The sequence below is a fragment of the Nuphar pumila genome, chromosome 1 (assembly GCF_984573655.1).
Source record: "Nuphar pumila chromosome 1, dmNupPumi1.hap1.1, whole genome shotgun sequence".
In the NCBI taxonomy this organism is placed as follows: Eukaryota; Viridiplantae; Streptophyta; class Magnoliopsida; order Nymphaeales; family Nymphaeaceae; genus Nuphar; species Nuphar pumila.
The window spans coordinates 113,712,857-113,732,798 of record NC_143249.1 but is presented as its reverse complement, the minus strand read 5'-3'; the positions used below and the strand labels follow the sequence as shown (position 1 = coordinate 113,732,798).

General features: G+C 36.2%; 1 protein-coding gene across 2 annotated transcripts in view; it reads right to left on the bottom strand.

Moving 5' to 3' along the window:
• Positions 1 to 669: 669 nt before the first annotated feature.
• The window catches only part of LOC149849096 (uncharacterized), a 30,655-nt gene continuing 11,382 nt past the window's right edge, over positions 670 to 19,942 (bottom strand). For both annotated transcript variants that reach the window (XM_089998483.1, XM_089998484.1), the window contains exons 3-4: positions 1,626 to 1,683; positions 670 to 1,526 (exon numbers count right to left, since the gene is read on the bottom strand). In XM_089998483.1, the coding sequence (XP_089854609.1) occupies positions 934 to 1,526; positions 1,626 to 1,683 (651 nt within the window). In that variant the 3' untranslated portion in view covers positions 670 to 933. The remainder of the gene's footprint in view (positions 1,527 to 1,625; positions 1,684 to 19,942) is intronic.

Sequence of the window (19,942 nt, the reverse complement as noted above, 5' to 3'; positions counted from 1 at the left end):
GAGAGAGAGAAGGGGCTCGCATTTTTCCCTGGTTGGACGACGACCCCCTTCTCTATAATGCTATTTATAAAACAAAATTAAGTTAAACTAATTATTTTATAAACACTCTACCTATTTTTTGAAAATTCCTAAAACTACCTTTTCTAAAAAATATTTTCAAAAAAAAAAAGCTATTAAAAAATCAAAAATTCAAAAACACTCAGGTAAACTTGTTTTGTGCCATTTTCTTCTTTTTGCAAATTAATCAATGCCCTGAAAAAGGTTGATAAGTCTAAGTATTTATTTCATTTTTTTTATGAATCATGCATAAAAACGTGACTCTAATATCCATAAACTGTGCATGATCGGAGGCCAACTCATTGTCTGAAAAAAAAGCTGCATCCACTGCTAGGCCAATGATTTGCACCATATATCACATATTTTTTTTTATACAAGCATTGAAATCCTTGGATTAGAAATAGGACTGATTCTCATAAAAAACTGAATTATCATAAAAATTTTAAAATATTACCAAACTGAAAAATGTCTGATAGCAAGTTGATAATATAATTCAATAAGAAATGGGAGTGACTGGTTCTTGGTGATATAATTCAATGAATGAATCTTCAAGTTCAACCAACGGAATATCCAGTTTGATAAATAAGAATCATGAGGAAGTGTTTCATCTACCCATCATTAACGGAAACAATCTCATCTAGAATCAATGAACGTAACATAGCTCAAACTCATTCCAGTGAATATACCCCAAACTCCCTAGAAATTCTTAACTAAGCACCACAAATGGTCTCAAAGTCTCCACAGGAATGCAAAATCTTCCATTACAGCAAATAAACATATAATTAGAAGCCATGATCTACATGAGAAATTCCAACAAAATGTTAATGTGTTCACAGACGAACTCCCTGATCAAACTAAATCCTGATGTACCAAATGCTACAATGCTAAGAGGGCCTCAATCTTTGCAATCTGATCTTCTTCATTCTTTGGCGGACTCCTGTTTGCTTCATCAAAAAGATCGTGTTTCCACTTTTCAACCCGGGGCCCAAAAGAAGAGTTCTGGTTCCTATCAACTCTGTTATAACTTCCACTATATCTGTCTCTTGCCCTGATGCCACTGCTGAAACGGAAACCGCTCTTTCGTTCGTCTCTTGCATTTCTTCCCTCCTGTTCTGAATACTGCCTGTTCAGCTCCTCAAGTCCATGCAGATCTTGGGCTCCCCTATTCTCCTCTCTCCTCACACGAGAAATTTGAGACAGATCTGATGGGTTTGGGTTATCGTTTGCATGTACATCAGCCCGAGGATCATCTGCTACTGGCAGCTGCTTCGTTTCTCTGAATGCAGGTCTTTTCCTTGAAGCAGGCGGTGGTGCTGCAGTTTGCAATTCGAAGAAGCCATCATGGCACCAAACATTGTTATCTTCTTGCTCTTGAACATTGTCATTCCTTGGTCTCTTATCAGACGAGGCCATGGCTTCTCCAGGTTTATCACTGAATCTTTCCTTCGTATCTGTATGCCTCCCACGCTCTGAGAGAGGAAGAGAAAGTATAAGAGGAACACCCAAGAAAACAATTATAGATTCATCTGATAAAACAGAAGGATCACTGATGTGAATAGATGCATCACCATAAGGCCCGCGCATGAAGCTTCGACCACCTTGGCCAGCACTGCCTCGTTCATCGTGCTGTGTAAGACAAGCATAGGCAGCCCGAGATAGTTACATATTGAGGCAACTGAAGGTGAAGATTGAAACAATCCCGCTAGAGAAGGGGAAAAAAAGGTTTTGCATTCACTGAATAACATCAATGAGATTTGAATCAACAAGGAATATCATAATCAATACTATGATCATGCAGACTTAAAGAAACAAATGGACTCAAAGGATCAAATAGATCCAGCATCAAAGAGGAAGGTAGAGTGGTGCATCATTAATTTCAGGTATTTGTGCCCCGGCGAATAAGTATTTATCCTTTTCTTTCCACAAAACTAATTGCATAAATCAGTCAGGCAAAGCTGTAAACATGACTTTTTTCTATATAGGCAGACCTAGCAACCACATAAAACATAACAGAAACAAAAAGGAAAAATAAACACCCGACACTGATACTAATTAAGGTTATCTGCCACTGCCCACAGACATGCTTTCGCACATTGTGACTCATTTTTCTTCCAAGAAACAAAGATAATAGGTTGACAACCTGTTTATGAGGCAGAAACATGGAACAGTTGTGGTCTACAAATTCTCAACTGGTGTTTGGATGTATTTGCAAGCAGGTGGAGTTTTTTTGTGTTTTTTTTTTCTTTTTTTGGATAGACGAGCTGGGGTGACGCAGACCCTAACCATAAAGCTCAGATATTACAATAAAACTCAAGCTTCACCCTCTGAAGGGAACCAATATGGGGATTTATCCTTCCACGGCCGATCACAGCCTAGGACTCCTAATAAAGCTAGCCATCTAGGAATATAATTATATTCTTTAGGAATCAATGTACAACAAACAAAAATATTCAGATTTATAGAAAATCAAATGATATTATCATCCACCATGACTGCATGAAATCTTGCATCCATTGCACTGGAAATCACCTGTACCACATTACACCTTAACAATCCCAATATCAGCTTGGAAACAGGAAGGTCAGTTAATAGCTCTTGCCACCAGATCCATTATCAAACATCATGTTTGGTTGGTCATAATTACCACCCAACCTTGAGGAAGGTACCCGTGTGATCCCTGATAGGGAATTCAATCTGCCATTGATGGAACATATATGCTGTAAATTGACAGCATCATCCAATCTACAGGAGGTGGTTTCCAACTCTGTACATAATGCCATTTATCATGTGCGGAGTGATTAGCCCCTTGGAGAGTAGGTAACATAATTCTCTAATGCCACTGATAATTTTTGCAATGATTTGCTCTGGCTGGCCTATCTTGAAAAATAGGAGAGTTAGGCAGCTTCCATACGTTACAGATTACCATCTAGAATGTCACTGCCAACTGACGCAGACATGCTTAATTGTTATATGAACACTGCCCCATCTATGTAGATGTTGCTCTGGTGTGCACCAAACACCACATAGTCTGCATATGCACCACAATACCTTCCACTGTTCCACGCTACACAGCAATCTATGAAGAGGTGGCGAGTAGATCCCACCTCCTTAAGGCAGAGACAGCATTTGAATAGTAATCTGGAAACCAAGATGCTGTAAACTCTCGTGAGTAAGCAGCCTATTAAAAAGTGCCAGACTGAGGGTTGATGGTACCCTTTGAATATGGTTCTTGTTCCACACATACTTAAGATGGCGTTTTTAACATATTTTAAATAAAGGTTGTAGCAATGTTTGGAAGCACTAATATTGTTTAGTGTTTAGAAATTTTACTTGAAAATAAACAGAAAATCTTCCTTTTAAAAAAATAAGGGAAGAGTGTTTTTTACCTCTATCTATTTGGTACTGATGGACTGATTCTTCTTCTCCATGTTCCCTCTCCTCTACCTACTACCTGCCATAACCCTCCCTCGTCACAGACCATTGATATGGTTTTCTTCCTATGGCCCATCCCCCACCACCACCACCATCTCTCCTCCCTGTCCACTCTCATCTGGCCACTACCACCATCACCCTCAATCACTACTCACTAACACAATCCTCGATTTACTGCGACCACTATGTGATCATTCACCATTTCTGCCATATTTTCCTTCAGCCCATTATCCTCTACCACCACCATCCTCTTCACTCTCTGACCACCTCTGGCCACTACCACCATCTCTCACTCCCCAACCACCACCATCGTCTTCTTCCTCTTGACACCACCAACATCCCCATCTTTCCACCAACCATTGCCATTCTCTTCTCGCGGACAAGATCCCCCTTTCTCCATCCATCATCCATAATCACCATCTTCTTCTCCCTTTTGACACTGCCACCATCCCTCACTCCCCAACCACCACCATCGTCTTCTTCCTTTTGACACTATCTCTTTCTCTCCACCGACCATTGCCATTGTCTTCTCACTATGCACATTGCCAAGATCCCCCTTTATTCCTACCCATCTTCCTCTTGACACTTCCACAGTCCCCCTTGTAAGGAAATGAGGACCTTTCAGGAAAGTGCAAATGCTTGTATTAAATACACTACAATCATGACCCACAAAAGGGTATAAATGAAATAACACAAAGATAAAATAATAAACTTTATTTCATTCACATGAAAATGCTTAAGAAGCATTTATACAAAGAGAGGGGAAACACCTCTATTTAAATACATTGAGAGAGGGAGAGAGAAAGGCTTAAAGAAGACTTAAGAGAGTCATTGGAGCTACTCCAAAGGGCTCTAATTGTAGCTGTTGAACTAGCTCCAATGGCTATTTCAAAACTAGTCAAAGGTTTGACTAGTTTTGAGTCTAGTTCAATATAAACTAGATTTGCCTAAAATTACAAAACTAAATAAAAAAGAAAAATAAATAAATAAATATAATTATTATATATAATAAAATATATTATATTATATATAATTATATACACTTTTTAACACTTCCCCTTAAACTTACGGTATAATAAGCAAAAGTTTGTTTAAGAAGAAATGAAATCTAAGAGCAGCAAGAGGTTTGGTGAAGAAATCTATTAATTGGTATTCCGATGTAACATACAGCAAATCAATGGTTCCATGTAGACACTCTTCTCTGACATAGTGACAATCCATTTCAATATGTTTGGTGTGTTCATGAAATGTTCTGTTGCTGACAATATAAATCGCACTCTTGTTGTCACAGCACATGCGTGAAGCTTGTGTCACTTCATATAATGCCTCAATTTTTTAAACCGAAAATTTAGAAAAAAAAAAAAATTTAACCCCTATACACGATTTTCATGAAACACAGCGGAACTATTTTTAAATACGATTCAAGCCTTTGGCAGGTTAGAAATACAACACACATAAAAAGACTAAAATAACTAAATCAAACCATTGTTTGCATTTAAAATAAATCAAATACTAGTGTCAAACATTATCAGATTTAATTAAATAAACAAATAATAAAATATCAAGTCCTCTCAAAGCAGTAAAGAATCATGACTCTTTTGGTGTCACCCCTTCCAACCTACTTATTACCTAAATATTATAAATAGAGGCATACGTCCACAGTCTCAATAGGTAATCACCAAAACACGTGAACACAATTATTTCAATCACATAAATAGGCATTGATACAATTTCAGATATCATCTAAATCATGCAACATCACCACATCAGAATTAAGCACAATTTACATCTACATAACTAATCATGATTGCATTCATTTTACAGGATAAACATGCTACAATGCATCATGCCAATGAAATAACAATTTATGCACAAACTGAAATATTTCAATGATTCCATTTTGATTTCTTATGTTTCACTTTTACTCCTACCCGAAGATAAACTCTCGGGTTCCTAACTTCGAATCAACAAATCCAATAAGAGGTACATTATGAAATATATTTTATTAAACTCATTGAACTGAAAAATCTGCAACCTTACACCGAGGTTCCACTGGAGCGATCCGTAACCGAGAGAAACTCTCAGTGATCCTGCGCGAAATCGATTCCTATTCTTCAAAGATTTTGAGCATACCACTTAGGACACATGGTAGTCCGAGCCCCCTACGACCGGAGACAGAGGACCAAAAGACGTCGTCGCTCTCCAAAATAAACAACGGTCAACCGATCGTGTGTACTCTTATTCTATCCAAAATGGGCCTTAGTCCAAAGGACTTGTTCCGAACAGGTCATGGGTGTTATTTAATTATTAGGCTCATAAATTAAATTACATGTGTTAACCGCATACGCGCTCGGGCTCACAAGCCCAATCTCCCTACTGGCGATTCCATAAGTTTATTTTGACCCATCTAGATCCCACAGTTAACATTGTAAGCACGGCCTCCACGAGGCAAATTATGTGATTATGTGCATAGATATCTCTTTTGTTACCCATAGGTTCCACCGAACCCTGGTTCACACCAAGCCACACATGCTCATATCACACATCATTATCACCATGTCATATGTTAATATACATAAATAAAAGTTGCAACCATGTGCAATTCATGATCATGATTAAACAAGCAACAACAAGTGTTATAAATCAAGAATAACATGGAATACATTAAGTTTGCATGTATATCAGCTCAAATTTCAAGATAAACATTCATAACCATGCATAATGTAAAATACACTTAAGCATCCATATATGTCATAATGTGTAAATTCGGATCCCTGTTAACCCATTTTTGAAAAACGCACCGAAAATCACAGGAACCGAATTGCACTTTCCCAATTTTACAGGAGATGCCCCCATGTCTCAGGAAAACAGTCCATGAAACAGAACCGAAAAATTCATTGTAATAAAATCAGAAAAAAATTTGAGACAAAACCCTGTTCAGGAAAAATATAAGACAGATCCTGTCAACTGCAGAAATTTATCTCGGTTTGGGAAATTTCTCCAGAGCTTCAAAAAAATCTTTTGACAAAACCCTTTTTACAAGATCTTCTTATACATATTACCTTTCACCCAAATTTTTCTCAATTTATTTTGATCAGTCTTTGTTGGGTCTTTAGAACCATCAAAATCGTGGGTCGGAACAGTCCTGCAAACAAGGCAGAAAAGTTGTGCTCTGTTGCAATAGATGTTTCAGCATCAATATTGATCCAAACGAAGTTAAACAAGATTCTAAATTCAAGCTCTAGATGTATAGAACACTCCAGTATTTTTATTTTAATTTATTGACTTCGTTTTCATAGGGATATTTTTTTCTGAAACAGGTCAAAATCAAAATGAAAGTGCAAATGCTTGTAATCGGTGTCTATTAAATACACTACAATCATAACCCATAAAAGGGAATAAATGAAATAACACAGATAAAATAATAAACTTTATTTCATTCATATGAAAATGCTTAAGAAGCATTGATACAAAGAGAGGGGAAACACTCCTATTTATATACATTGAGAGAGGGAGAGAGAGAGGCTTAAAGAAGACTTAAGAGAGTCGTTGGAGCTAGTCCAACGGCTCTAATTGTAGCCGTTAGACTAGCTCCAACGGTTATTTCAAAACTAGTCAAAGGTTTGACTAGTTTTGAGTCTAATTCAATATGAACTAGACTAGCCTAAAATTACAGAAATAAATACAAAATAAAAAGAAAAAGAAAAAATAAATAAATATAATTATTATATATAATATAATATATAATATAATATATTATATTATATATAATTATATACACTTTTTAATAACCCTATCTTCCAACCCACTGCCATCCTCATCTTCATCTGTCCCACTACCAATATTGTCATCTTTCTTCAAAACTGTGAGAAAGGTGTGTATGTATGTAAGGGTATTAGAGTCTTTTGAGTTATAAGACTCAATTGTCCTTTTGTATATGTATCAAGGGTATTCTTGTAATTGATCTCATGTTTTAATATATAAGGAGGGGCGACCCATATGAAAAGTGTATCGACTATCGACCCATTCAAACCTCTTTCTTTCTTTCTCGTTTCTTCTGCTTTCTTGTACCACAGGGCACAGCTCCCAAGGGGACTCTTTCACATGGTATCATAACGGGTCGAAAGTAAGTCATCATAAAGTCTTGGCTGCCAACATCTTCTTACTTTTTCTCGTTCTCTCTTTTTTTCTTTATTCTTTCTATACTCTTTCTCTTTCTATTCTTTTTCTATTGGAAGCTAGAGGTTTTAAGTTGAGTAAGAGTAAGACTGAATATATGGAATGTCGGTTTAGTAAGCAACGAAGTAGTGATGGGAGTGTAGTGAAGCTTGGTGAGCAAGAAATACCGGTGAATGATTATTTCAAATATTTGGGATCCATCATTCAAAAGTATGGAGAAATTGATGGAGATGTAAATCATAGGATAAAGGTTGGGTGGATGAAATGGAAAAGTGCAACTGGAGTGTTGTGCGATCGTAGAATGCCATTGCGGTTGAAGGGAAAGTTTTATAGGACGACTATTAGGCCCGCTTTACTATATGGTACGGAATGTTGGGCTGCCAAGAGACATCATATTCAAAAAATGAGTGTAGCTGAGATGCGGATGCTTAGATGGATGTGTGGTAATACAATAAAAGATAAGATTCGGAACGAGGAGATACGTAAGAAGGTAGGTGTTTCACCCATTGAAAATAAGATGCGAGAGAATCGTTTACGGTGGTTTGGACATATTCGGCGAAGGCCTAATGATGCTCCAGTTAGAAGGTTGGAGAAATGGGAAAATATATTAGTTAAAAGAGGTCGGGGTAGGCCTAGGAAGACTTGGATGGAGATGATAGGAAAGGATATGAATGCTTTGAACCTCACCGAGGACATGGCATTGGATAGAAATGATTGGAGGAAAAGGATTCATGTGGAAGACCCAAAATGAATTTCTTTTTTTGGTTCATATCGCTGACCCCAATTGTTTTGGGATGAAGGCGTAGTTGTTGTTGTTGTTGTTGTTGTATTGTCTATCTCTCTTTAACATCCTTTTATTCTCTTACCCAAGCACATCTATAATATTTACTCTCCTTGTGATCATCAATATTTCTGTTTTCGTGACCAAAGTCTGTATTTGTTTAGATCTGATTGTCATATTCATATCTGAACAATTCAGATTCAAATCAGGTCATCGTTCTTCATATTGGATTTGCTTTATTGTCAAGTTAATGGTTTCATATCTGATGACTGAGTTCAGATTTGATTAATCAGTTTTATTGTTTCCCAAAATCAGGAAGAAAAAGGAGACGATACTCATATCTGTTGCTTTTTTTATCAAAAAAAGGGTTTACCTTGCTGACATCATCTGATGATGCCAGCATCTTTACAATTTGTTGCATCGATCTGAACTGCTCTATTGTTGTTTACCTTTCAGATTTTTCTTGTTTATTTTCTTCCTTTTCTTGCTTTTCCTGTCGATTTCATTTTCATGGCTTCATCTAGTCCTATCAGCTCTTCCTTCTTGAGTCAGTTAGTCATAGAACATCTTGACGAAACCAATTTTATCACCTAGAAGAAACAGATTATTCCTTTCATTAGCAGTCATGATTTGATGAGACACCTCGACGGGTCTGTGTTGGCTCCTTCGGAATTCATGCTTAAGGTTCAAGAAGGATCTAATGAGAAAGAGAAAGATGAGGATAAAGGTGGTGCTCCAAGATCAGCCATCTATGTCAAAAATCCAGCTTATGTTTCATGGCACAAGAATGATCAAACAGTAGTTGCATTCATTACAGCAACTCGCTCAAGGCAGGTGCTCCTTCACATTCCTACTGGTGTTTTCGCGCGTGATTTGCGGCAAATCTTACACCAATGGTGCGAGCAGATTTTCAAGCCCAAAGTACCTCAAGTCTGAATTTGGAGCTCTAAAGAGGGGCAACTCTAGTGCTATTGAGTTTCTGAATAAAATGTGGTAGATCAACTTGCTGCAATTGGGATTCCAATTTCAGATGAAGATATTTGCTCTTTATGGCAGCAACCCATCACAAACTAGTGAACGTTTTCATGAAAATCATAACAGCACCAATCATATCAGAGCTAATAAAAATATTCAGCAATCAACAGATTCAGAAAATATTCAGCAGCCAACAGGTCCATTTAGGTTCTATCCTAATGTCTATCAAAGGCGTAAACCAGTCACACTGCAGTAGAGTCTGGTAGTCAATCAGATTCAACATTGAAGGTGCCTTCACAGGAACAGGATAATGTCTAGTTAGAAGGGCAGTTGAGGGCTGATCCAAGACAAGAATTGAATATGCAGACAGATTCTTGCAGATGTTACTTCCACTTCCAGGCAGGTTACAAGATCAACAAGGCTCAAACATCCTTTGCAACAGTGGGTAAGCTAAGAGTCCTTTACCGTAGATTTTCAAGTTTTTGCAGCCACATTGAATGATCAAAAGGAGTCTAGGTTCTATATGGAATCATGTAATGACCCTAAGTGGGTTAATGCCATCAATGAGGAGATATCGGCAGTCCATGAATGTGATACATGGGAAGTTGTGCCTCGTCCTAATGATAAAAATGTAATGGGTTGTCGATGTATGTATAGAATAAAGTACAATGCAGATAGCAACGTTGAAAGATTTAAAGTTCGCGTTATGGCGAAAGGATATACTAAAAAATATGAGTTAAATTTTGATGAAACATTTAGTTCTGTTGTCTGAATGGAAACCATTAGAGTTGTCCTCACATTAGTGATTGCGCATGGCTAGGAGTTGAGTTAGATGGATGTAAAGAACGCCTTTTTACATGGTGATCTACACGATGAAGTTTACATGGAGCATCTTCAAGGGTATCCAGAAGGAGATGTCCATTTCACGGTTCTTCGCTTGAAAAAGGCCATCTATGGCCTTAGGCAAGCTTCTCGTGCATGGTTTCAGACTTTCAGTGCAGTTGTCAGGTCTTTGGGCTTCATTCGGAGTCAATGTAATTATTCTTTATTTGTTTACTGTGATGAGCTGCATATTGCTGTTATACTTGTTTATGTTGATGATATAGTGATCATAGGAAGTGACTGTGGGAGAATATGGAGACTGAAAGACATGTTGGGCAGCAAGTTTCATTTGAAGGATTTAGCCGTGTTGAGATATGTCCTTGGTGTGGAAGTAGATCATGATGAGAATGCTTTGGTTATCACACCACAAATATGCTATTAATTTGCCCACCAAATTCGGTATGATTGATTGCAAACTTTACCAAACTCCTATAATCATGAATGTCAAGTTGATTAATGACCAACTAGGAAATGAGTAGTTGGACCAACCAAAAAAGTACAAAAGTTTGATCGGGGCTCTACAATATCTTACTTTCACTCACCCAAACTTGGCTTATACAGCAAACCAAATCTCAGATTTCATGCACTATCCATGAAAGAGTCATATGGAAGCAACTAAGGATATCTTGAGGTACATAACGGGAAAGGTTAGTTTATAAAAGGTCATTGAGAGATAAGTCTCGTGATGTATCATTGGTTGTGGTTGCATATTCGGATGCCAATTGGGCCAACTCTTCTACCAAGAAATCTGTGCCAGGATATGTGGTATTTTTGGGGAGTCATCTTGTTTCATGGTCCAACAGAAAGCAAAAGACAATTACTCGATCGAGTATAGAAGCAGAATATAGAGCAATGGCAGCAATGCCTGCTGAGGTTCCGTGGATACAACATTTGCTTATTGCTTTGCATCAAAAGATCATTTGGTCACTACTATTTTGTGATAATAGAAGTGTTGTTGCCATCGCTATTAATCCTATTCAGCATGGGAAAATGGAACATGTTGAATAAGAACAACATTTTGTGAGAGAAAAGGTGAAGAGCAAGGCCAGATATTGCACATGTCGTACACTCTGCGAGTCAATTTCAACATGCGCTCACGACAGTCCACATGAGTACAATATTAAGAATAGTTCGATACATCAAGAAAACCATATCTAAAGGGATATTCTTATCATCTTCCTCGTCCTAGAATCTTATTGCTTATATTGATTCTGACTGAGGAGGAGATCACAATAACCGTCACTTAACGACTGTCTTTTGTATATTTTTATGTGATTCCCTCATTTCTTGGCGATGCAAAAACAACAGAAAGTATCTTTATCCTCTACGGAAGCTAGGACAGGACAATGGCTACCACAACTACTGAAGTCGTGTGGATAAGAGAACTCCTTTTTAATATGGGTGTTGATGTCTCTGAATCTTCAAAACTATGTTGCGATAACAAAAGTGTCATCTATATAGCCAGTGAAACATATTGAGATGGATTGTCACTATGTTCGCGAAGAATATTTGAAGGGGACTATTATGTTGCCTTATGTCCATTCTGAATTTCATGATTGGAGACTTCTTCACCAAAGTTCTCCCACTGCCCCGATTTTTGTATCTTCTTAGCAAACTTTCAGTGATTTCACCGTAAGTTTGAGTAGTGTTAAAATTATATGTATACAAATACCCAACAAGGGTATTTTTGTTTTTTTGTATGTAGTACAGTCCACTGGGGACTTAAGTATAATATTTCTTTTTCTTTTTAGTTTTTTGTTTTTCTAAAACTATGTAACAGTCATATTATGACTGTTGGGAGACCGTCCTCACTCCCTAATTGAATTACAATGCTCTTTGAAGCAATTTGGTATTATATATAAAGGCTCTCCCTCTCTTTTCCAATAGGTTGTTTATGCCTTTTGTTGTTTTATATTTCATCTCGTATGAGATTGTAATTAGTTTATTTGAACCTCAATTCATGTGTGTATAAGCCCTTTGTTGGCATTATATTTGTTCACCCTTATTTTATTTCAGTACATCCATCCTATGCAAAGGGCTCAAGCCTTTCACGTGTTTTCTTTCAAAGATCCAAGAAAGCTACACTGCCCGGGAAAGCGATTTAGAAGTCTCTGCAATCATGGCCCTGTTGTACAACTTTCTCTGAAGCCTAACTCAAGTACTCAACCCTAACTCTTTTATATTAGTTTCCTAGACCTAAGCAAACATTAGGTTGCATTAGATTACTTTTCTTAACCTTAGAACCAAAACCGCATCTACCCAATTAACCTGAAAAGTCTTGTTTTCACTGTTTGACCTTCTCAGTCTTTCAACGACCTTTTCATTGTTTGACCTTCTCAGTCTTTCAACGACCTATTTTACTATTTCATGACCTATTGCAGCCTATACTAACCCTGACACACATCCCTAAGTGACCAACAAGCACTTGGTTCAATCTATATCAGATCGAAACTGAACTCTCTCCCGAGAGGCCTCTAGGGCCGTTTTTAGCCTACCCCGATTTCCCTATTTTTGTTAGACTTTTCCTACGGTTACTCGTAGACCATTGTCCCATCGTGTCCAACAAGGATCCGCACCCCAGACACGTCAAGTCAGCCTCAGAGGGCCAAGAACGTCAAGTTTGATCCTCTCACTTCTGTCAAGCTGAGACTAGAGTACCCATCTGTTGCTAGTCTGAGGCCCCCTTCTAATCAAAGTTCAAAACCTTCAAAACTGGATCTAGAGGAGGGCGTAACAATAACTAAATCAAGGTACTTCTAGGTTCAATAAAAGAGGCCCAACATGGTCTTGGAACAAACAAAGTAAGAGCAAGTCTTTTAGCCACTTTTTCCAATAGGAACCGACATGTGAGCTTTAAAAGCATAGTTACCAATATCACCAATGTTTTGAAAATACATATTATAAGGCTTTTATGGTAGCCGATAAAAACTTCAAAATGTCACAATATTGTTACGACAATGAAGCCGTACACGATACTTCAAGTACAAGGTTTTGATGATGAACAAGTGAATCAACTGCATTTCAGCTAAGGCAATGAAGAAAGATACAAGAATTGAAGAATTCAATGAAGAATCTTTGTGCAAATGTAAATTTCATTAAATGTCTTAGATTCTTGTAAGAGCCTTACTTAGAGTGCATATTTCACCTAAAGAGTTTTTAGAAAAACTTTTCTAAAAGAACCCTTGATGAAAATCATTTTAGAGAACTCTTTACTTAATTTTTCATGTTTATTAGTCGACCAACAGACTCACCAGTCGACCAACTTTTTCGCGCCAAATTTTTCTAAGCGAAAACATCAACTTTCTGAATTAGTCGACTAATCGACTCTTAGTCAACCGGACAGAATGTCTGTTTTCTGAAAAATTTAGCAGCAGTCGACTGAAAGGTTTTTCAGTCTACTGATGATTTTATCAATCGACTAACTTTTTCTTTAGTTAACTAAGTTTCAAACTTTAGATTTTCAAAGGATTTTGTTAAACACGATAACTGTCAGTCTGCTAATATTTGATTTCATTCAACTAACTATGGTTCCAGTCGACTAATTTTATCGTTTTTCTGTAACTTTTAAAAGGTGTGTCTTTTCATTTTTTTAAACGAATTGACCGTTCAAAAGTAACTGTTTTGACACCCTTTCGTACCCTCAACGTATGGGATGTTTCAACTATAAATATGAGTGCATTCCACACTTAAAAATATCAAATCCAATCGAATTACATTGAATTATTCTTTGCTTTTCACTCATATTTGTTTTCTCACTCACTTGATATTTTCACTCCAGTTTTTCACTCAAATTCTTTTGAGAGATAGTGAATTCGTGAGTTGGGTATTTCAACAACCTCAAAAGCCAATTGCATTTCATTTGCATTCATAAGAAGGGCTCGTAGGTTGATTGTAAGTTGATTATTTCATTTTTCTATAAAAGGAAATGACTCCTTGGTTTAAAGGAGTTGTTTGCCTTCAGTAGGGTTGTTACTGAAAGTGAGACCGGATTTTGTCTGTTCTTGTGATTACACAAGGTTGATAGTGAAAATCTCAAGCGGGTTTTGCTTGTGGACTGGATGTAGGTCTGGAAGACCGAACCAGGATAAATTTTTGTGTTCTTTGTGTGATTGCTTTGCGAATCTCAAAATCTTTCAAAATTTCAAAGACGTTATTTAAAAGCACTATTCACCCTCCTCTAACGCTCGTTGCCTCGATCCTACAGCACTTTCATTTGATATCAGAGCAGGTTTTGTTATATTTTGATCTTACCATCATCTAGCATGGCAACAACATCATCTCAGTACAAAGAAGGATGCTCATTTGTTCGTCCTCCTCTCTTCGACGGAACAAACTATGGATATTGAAACGTAAGAATGACAATATTCCTACAATCCATGAATCTTGAAATTTGGAGAGTTGTTTCAGAGAAGTACCAAACACCATCAACTGATTTCAACCTATGGACCGATGAAGAAAAGAAGACTGCTTCACTCAATGCCAAAGCTATGAATACGTTATATTGTGTCGTTGACAAGGTAGAGTTCAATCGCATCTCTCAATGTTCCACAGCAAATGAAATTTAGCATACTCTTCTCGTTACTCATGAAGGTACGTCAAAGGTAAAAGAATTCAAGATTGCTTCTTTAGTTCATAAATTTGAATGGTTTAAAATGAAGCAAAATGAGTCTATATCGGACATGGTAATAAGAATGACTGATATTACTAACACTTTAAAATTCCTTGGAAAAGAATATTCAGAAGTGGATTTAGTTAGAAAAATCCTAAGGCGTTAAACTCCTGAATAGGAGAGAAAAACCACAGCAATAGATGAAGCAAATGATTTAAGCACCCTTTCTCTTGAAGATTTGATTGGTAACTTAATGGCATATGAAGTCCAACTTCACGATAGACAAGAAAAAGAACCCAAGAAGAAATCTCTTGCTTTCAAGACCACTTCTGACTCTGAAGATTCAGAATGAAGATGAAGATATTGCCCCCATCACTAGGCAATTCAAAAAATTCATCAAAAAGGAAAGATTTCAAAGGAAAGTAAAGAAAACTGATTCTTCCAATCCTAATGAAGTCAAGTGTTTTAACTGCAAAAAAGCTGGACACATCAAGAAAGATTGTTCTCTTCTCAAAATCAAGCTCAAAGACCAAATAAAGAAGAAAAAGGCATTTCAAGCAAGTTGGGATGATAGTGACTCCTCTTCCGATGAAGAATCTAATAAAGAAATCGCCAATATGTGCTTTGTAGCACAAGAAAAATCGATAAGTCAATTTGAGTATGATGATTTATTAGAAGCATTTAATGATTTATATGTTAAATTTAAGAGTCTAAGTTCTAAAAACAAAGAGTTAAAAACTGAAAATTCAACTCTTGACTCTCAAAACAAAGTGTTACTTCAAGAGATAGAAGATCTCAAAAAGGAAAACTCTTGTCAAGCATCTGAGATAAAAAAAATTGGAATTAGAACCAATATCTTACAAGAAGAAATATCAAGTCTGAAAGAAAAATCAAATGATCTTCTTTCTATAGTGACCAAGTTCACTAATGGCCAAGATAATCTAGAAAGACTTCTTGGTTCTCAAAGATGCTCGGTTAACAAAACCGGATTGGGATATAGCTTCTTTGATACTCAAAAGAGACCAAACTATGTGGTGAAGAATCAAAGACAAAATTCTCAATCATTGATTCAAAGAACTCAATTTTCTAGTCATAATAGAAATGCATCTAATCATGGTACTTATAAAGCTTATAAGCCTAGACATGATTATTTTAAAAATGATAAATCTTTTTATAGAAAGAATATTTATTCTCAAAGGAAACCAAAATCCAAATAGATATGGGTTCCTAAGACTAACTCTCATGGACCCGAAAATAGAAAGGGGTCAAATGCTTTGTCTTCCAATTTTGTTGTAGGTATACAAAATAAAAAGCAAATGGATCTTGGACAGCGGTTGTTCCAAACATATAACTGGAAGGCCGGAGTTATTTTTCACCCTCCAAAGTAAGGATGGAGGAACCGTCACCTTTGGTGACAATAACAAGGGAAAAGTAATCAGTATTGGTAATATTGGTAATCCAAAATTTCTCTTGATAGAAAATGTTCTTTTAGTAGATAATTTAATGCATAATTTATTATCCATTAGTCAATTATGTGATAAAGGTTTTCTCATTTCTTTTGAACATGATTTATGCTTAATTTCTGGTTTTCATTCTAAAAAAATCATTTTTAAAGGTAAAAGAAGGAATAATGTATATGAACTTTATCTAGATGAGTTACCCAGTTTTAATGAAAAATGTTTTATTGTTTTAAATAAAATTCAATGGTTATGGCACAAGAGACTTGGACATGTTAATTTTAAATTAATTTCTAAGTTATCCAAGAATGATCTTGTTAGAGGCTTACCTAGAATACCATATAAGAAGGATCACTTATGTGATGCTTGCCAAATGGGTAAACAAATCAAAAGTTCTTTCAAAGCAAAAGATATAGTTTCAACAAAGCGTCCTCTTAAACTTTTACATTTAGATCTATTTGGACCATCTAGAATTCAAAGTTTGAATGGTAGCAAATATGTTTTTATTATAGTAGATGATTATTCTCGATTTACTTGGGTAATTTTTCTAAAAAGCAAAAATGATGCTTTTTTCTGAATTTTCTAAACTTTGTAAAAGAATTACAAATGAAAAATCTATATCTATTATTACAATTCGTAGTGATCATGGTGGTGAATTTGAAAATGAATCTTTTCTAAAGTTTTGTGATTTACATGGTATATCTCACAACTTTGCTTTTCCTAGAGCGGCTCCACAAAATAGAGTTGTTGAAAGAAAGAAAAGAACTTTGCAAGAATGTGCTAGAACCATACTTCAAGATAAAAATTTACCAAAATACTTTTGGGTTGAAGCAGTAAATACAGCATGTTATGTTCTAAACGGTGTTCTCATTCGACCATTCTTACATAAAACATGCTTTGAATTGTATTATGATCGTATACCAAAGATCTCATATTTCAAAAATTTTGGTAGTAAATACTTTTTGTTAAATACCAAAGATAATCTTGATAAATTTGATTCAAAATCAGACGAAGCAATATTTCTTGGATATTCTTCTAGAAGCAAAGTTTATCGTGTTTTTAATAAAAGAACATCTTGCATTGAAAAATCTTTATATGTTGCATTTGATGAGAATTATGAGCAAATTATACCTTTAAGCGAAGGAGAAGAAGTCATACTTCAAGGAGAACCTTTGATAGAGAGAACTTCTCAAGAAAATATTTTTCTTCCATTGGTTTGGAAAGAAGTTCCCAATCATCCACATGAGCATATTATTGGAGAAATAAAGAGTGGTATTCAAACTAGAAGGCAATTGCAATATATTGCAAATATTGCTTTCATATCTAAAATAGAACCAAAGAATATCAATTACGCTTGTGATGATGAATTTTGGCTTTTAGCCATGTTTGAAGAACTTAACCAATTTACTATGAATGATGTATGGGATCTAGTTGATAGACCAAAAGATCATCCGGTAATTGGAACAAGATGGGTATTCCGAAATAAGCTGGACGAAAATGGCGAAGTCATTCGAAACAAAGCAAGGCTAGTAGCATAAGGCTATAATCAAGAAGGCATAGATTTTGATTAAACCTATGCATCAGTGGCTCGATTAGAGTCAATTCGAATGATGCTTGCTTTTGCTAGTTACATGAATTTTAAGTTATATCAAATTGATGTTAAGAGTGCATTCTTAAATGGATACATCAATAAAGAAGTTTATATAGAGCAACCTCCAGGATTTGAAAATGAGAAACGCTTTGTACGAACTCAAACAAGCACTAAAAGCGGGACATGAAAGACTATGAAATTTTCTAAAACAATATAGTTTTTCCATTAGTCGGGTAGACTCCACTTTATTTATTAAAAATCTAGATTCAGATATTCTTATTGTGTAAATTTATGTTGATGACATAATATTTGGTTCTACTAATAATTCTCTTTATAAAGAATTTGCTAAAGCTATGCAGGAAGAGTTCGAAATGAGCTTGATGGGCGAATTGAACTACTTCCTTTGACTTCAAATAAAGCAAACTGAAGAAGGAATTTTTATCAACCAGGCTAAGTATACAAAAGAACTTAAAAGATTTGGCATGGACTCATCGAAATCAAGAAGAAATCCTATAAGCAGAACTACTTCTCTTGACAAAGATTAAAATGGTAAAAATGTAGATACTAAGCTCTATAGAGGTATGATCGGATCTCTATTATACTTAACTGTTGGTCGACCCGATATAATGTTAAGTGTTTGTATATGTGCTAGATTTCAAGCTAATCCGAAAGAATCTCACTTAACTGCAGTAAAACAAATTTTTTGATACTTGAAAGATACTTCAGATTTTGGTTTGTTTTACCCGAAATCATCTTCCTTCGATTTAGTTTCATATAGTGATGCAGATTTTGCTGAAAGCAAATCTGATCGCAAGAGTACTAGTGGAACTTGTCATTTCTTAGGACATTCCTTAGTCTCTTAGTTTACTAAAAAGCAAAATTCAGTGTCACTCTCGACAACTGAAGCGGAATATATAGTGGCTAGTTTAGCGTGTTCACAAGTACTATGGATGAAACAAACTTTAAAAGATTTTGGTTTGAATTACTCCACAACAACTATTTATTGTGATAACACTAGTGCTATAAATCTTTCAAAAAATCCTGTTCAGCACTTAAGAACTAAGCATATTGAAGTGAGACATCATTTCTTATGGGATTATGTGTTAAAAGAAGATATTTCTTTAAATTTTATACACACTAATGCACAACATGCCGATATCTTCACTAAACCACTTAAAAATGAAGATTTTATGAGAATTAGGAGAGAACTAGGCATTTGCTCATTTTTAGATTTATAAATTTATTTTTTAAAACATTTTGTTTTTGAAAAATCTCAAAATCGGATTTTTTTAGTCGACTGATGGTTATTTTTTAAAAAAATTTAAATTGAAGGGACCTGATACCCCTTGGTTTTGTTTAAAAGGGGCAATCGTTATTTTTTTACGCCCGTGTTGTTTTTCCCCTCTTCAAAAGTCGAACACTCCCTCTCCTCTGTCATTTATATCCATCTTCTACAAACCCTAAATGTGTCGGACAAACTCCTCGCTGAAACCCTCTTGCCGCGACTTGGTGCTTCTACAGCAACTCACGTCTGCGATGCCTGACGACTATTTCTCTGCACCAGCAGCCAGACGACATATGTTGCAGCGTTGGAAAGCCGTCATCCACAGCATCTTCGCCTGCTCTTCTCTGAGACCTCGTCGATCTCTGTAACAGTCGAACCCTCTACTGCCTATTTCCTAAAACCCTTGGAAATTTGATATCCCTCTTCCGGTGGACTGCCCTCGGTGCTTGTTTTGGCCACTAATAGAGACCATGATCGTAGAAGGCATATTGTCCGCATTGCACGAAAGCCACTCCAGTCTCTTCGGCAGCAAGTTACCATCTTCCACTCACCAGAATCTTCTTGACTCGTCTGACATCCTCACTGCCTCGTCAGAAGCCATCCTCAACAGCATCTCACCCTAGTCGATCAGTCATTCCCTGCGGCACCCATTACCTTTGACAGGTTCATCCATTTCATTTTGTTTCTTGACAAC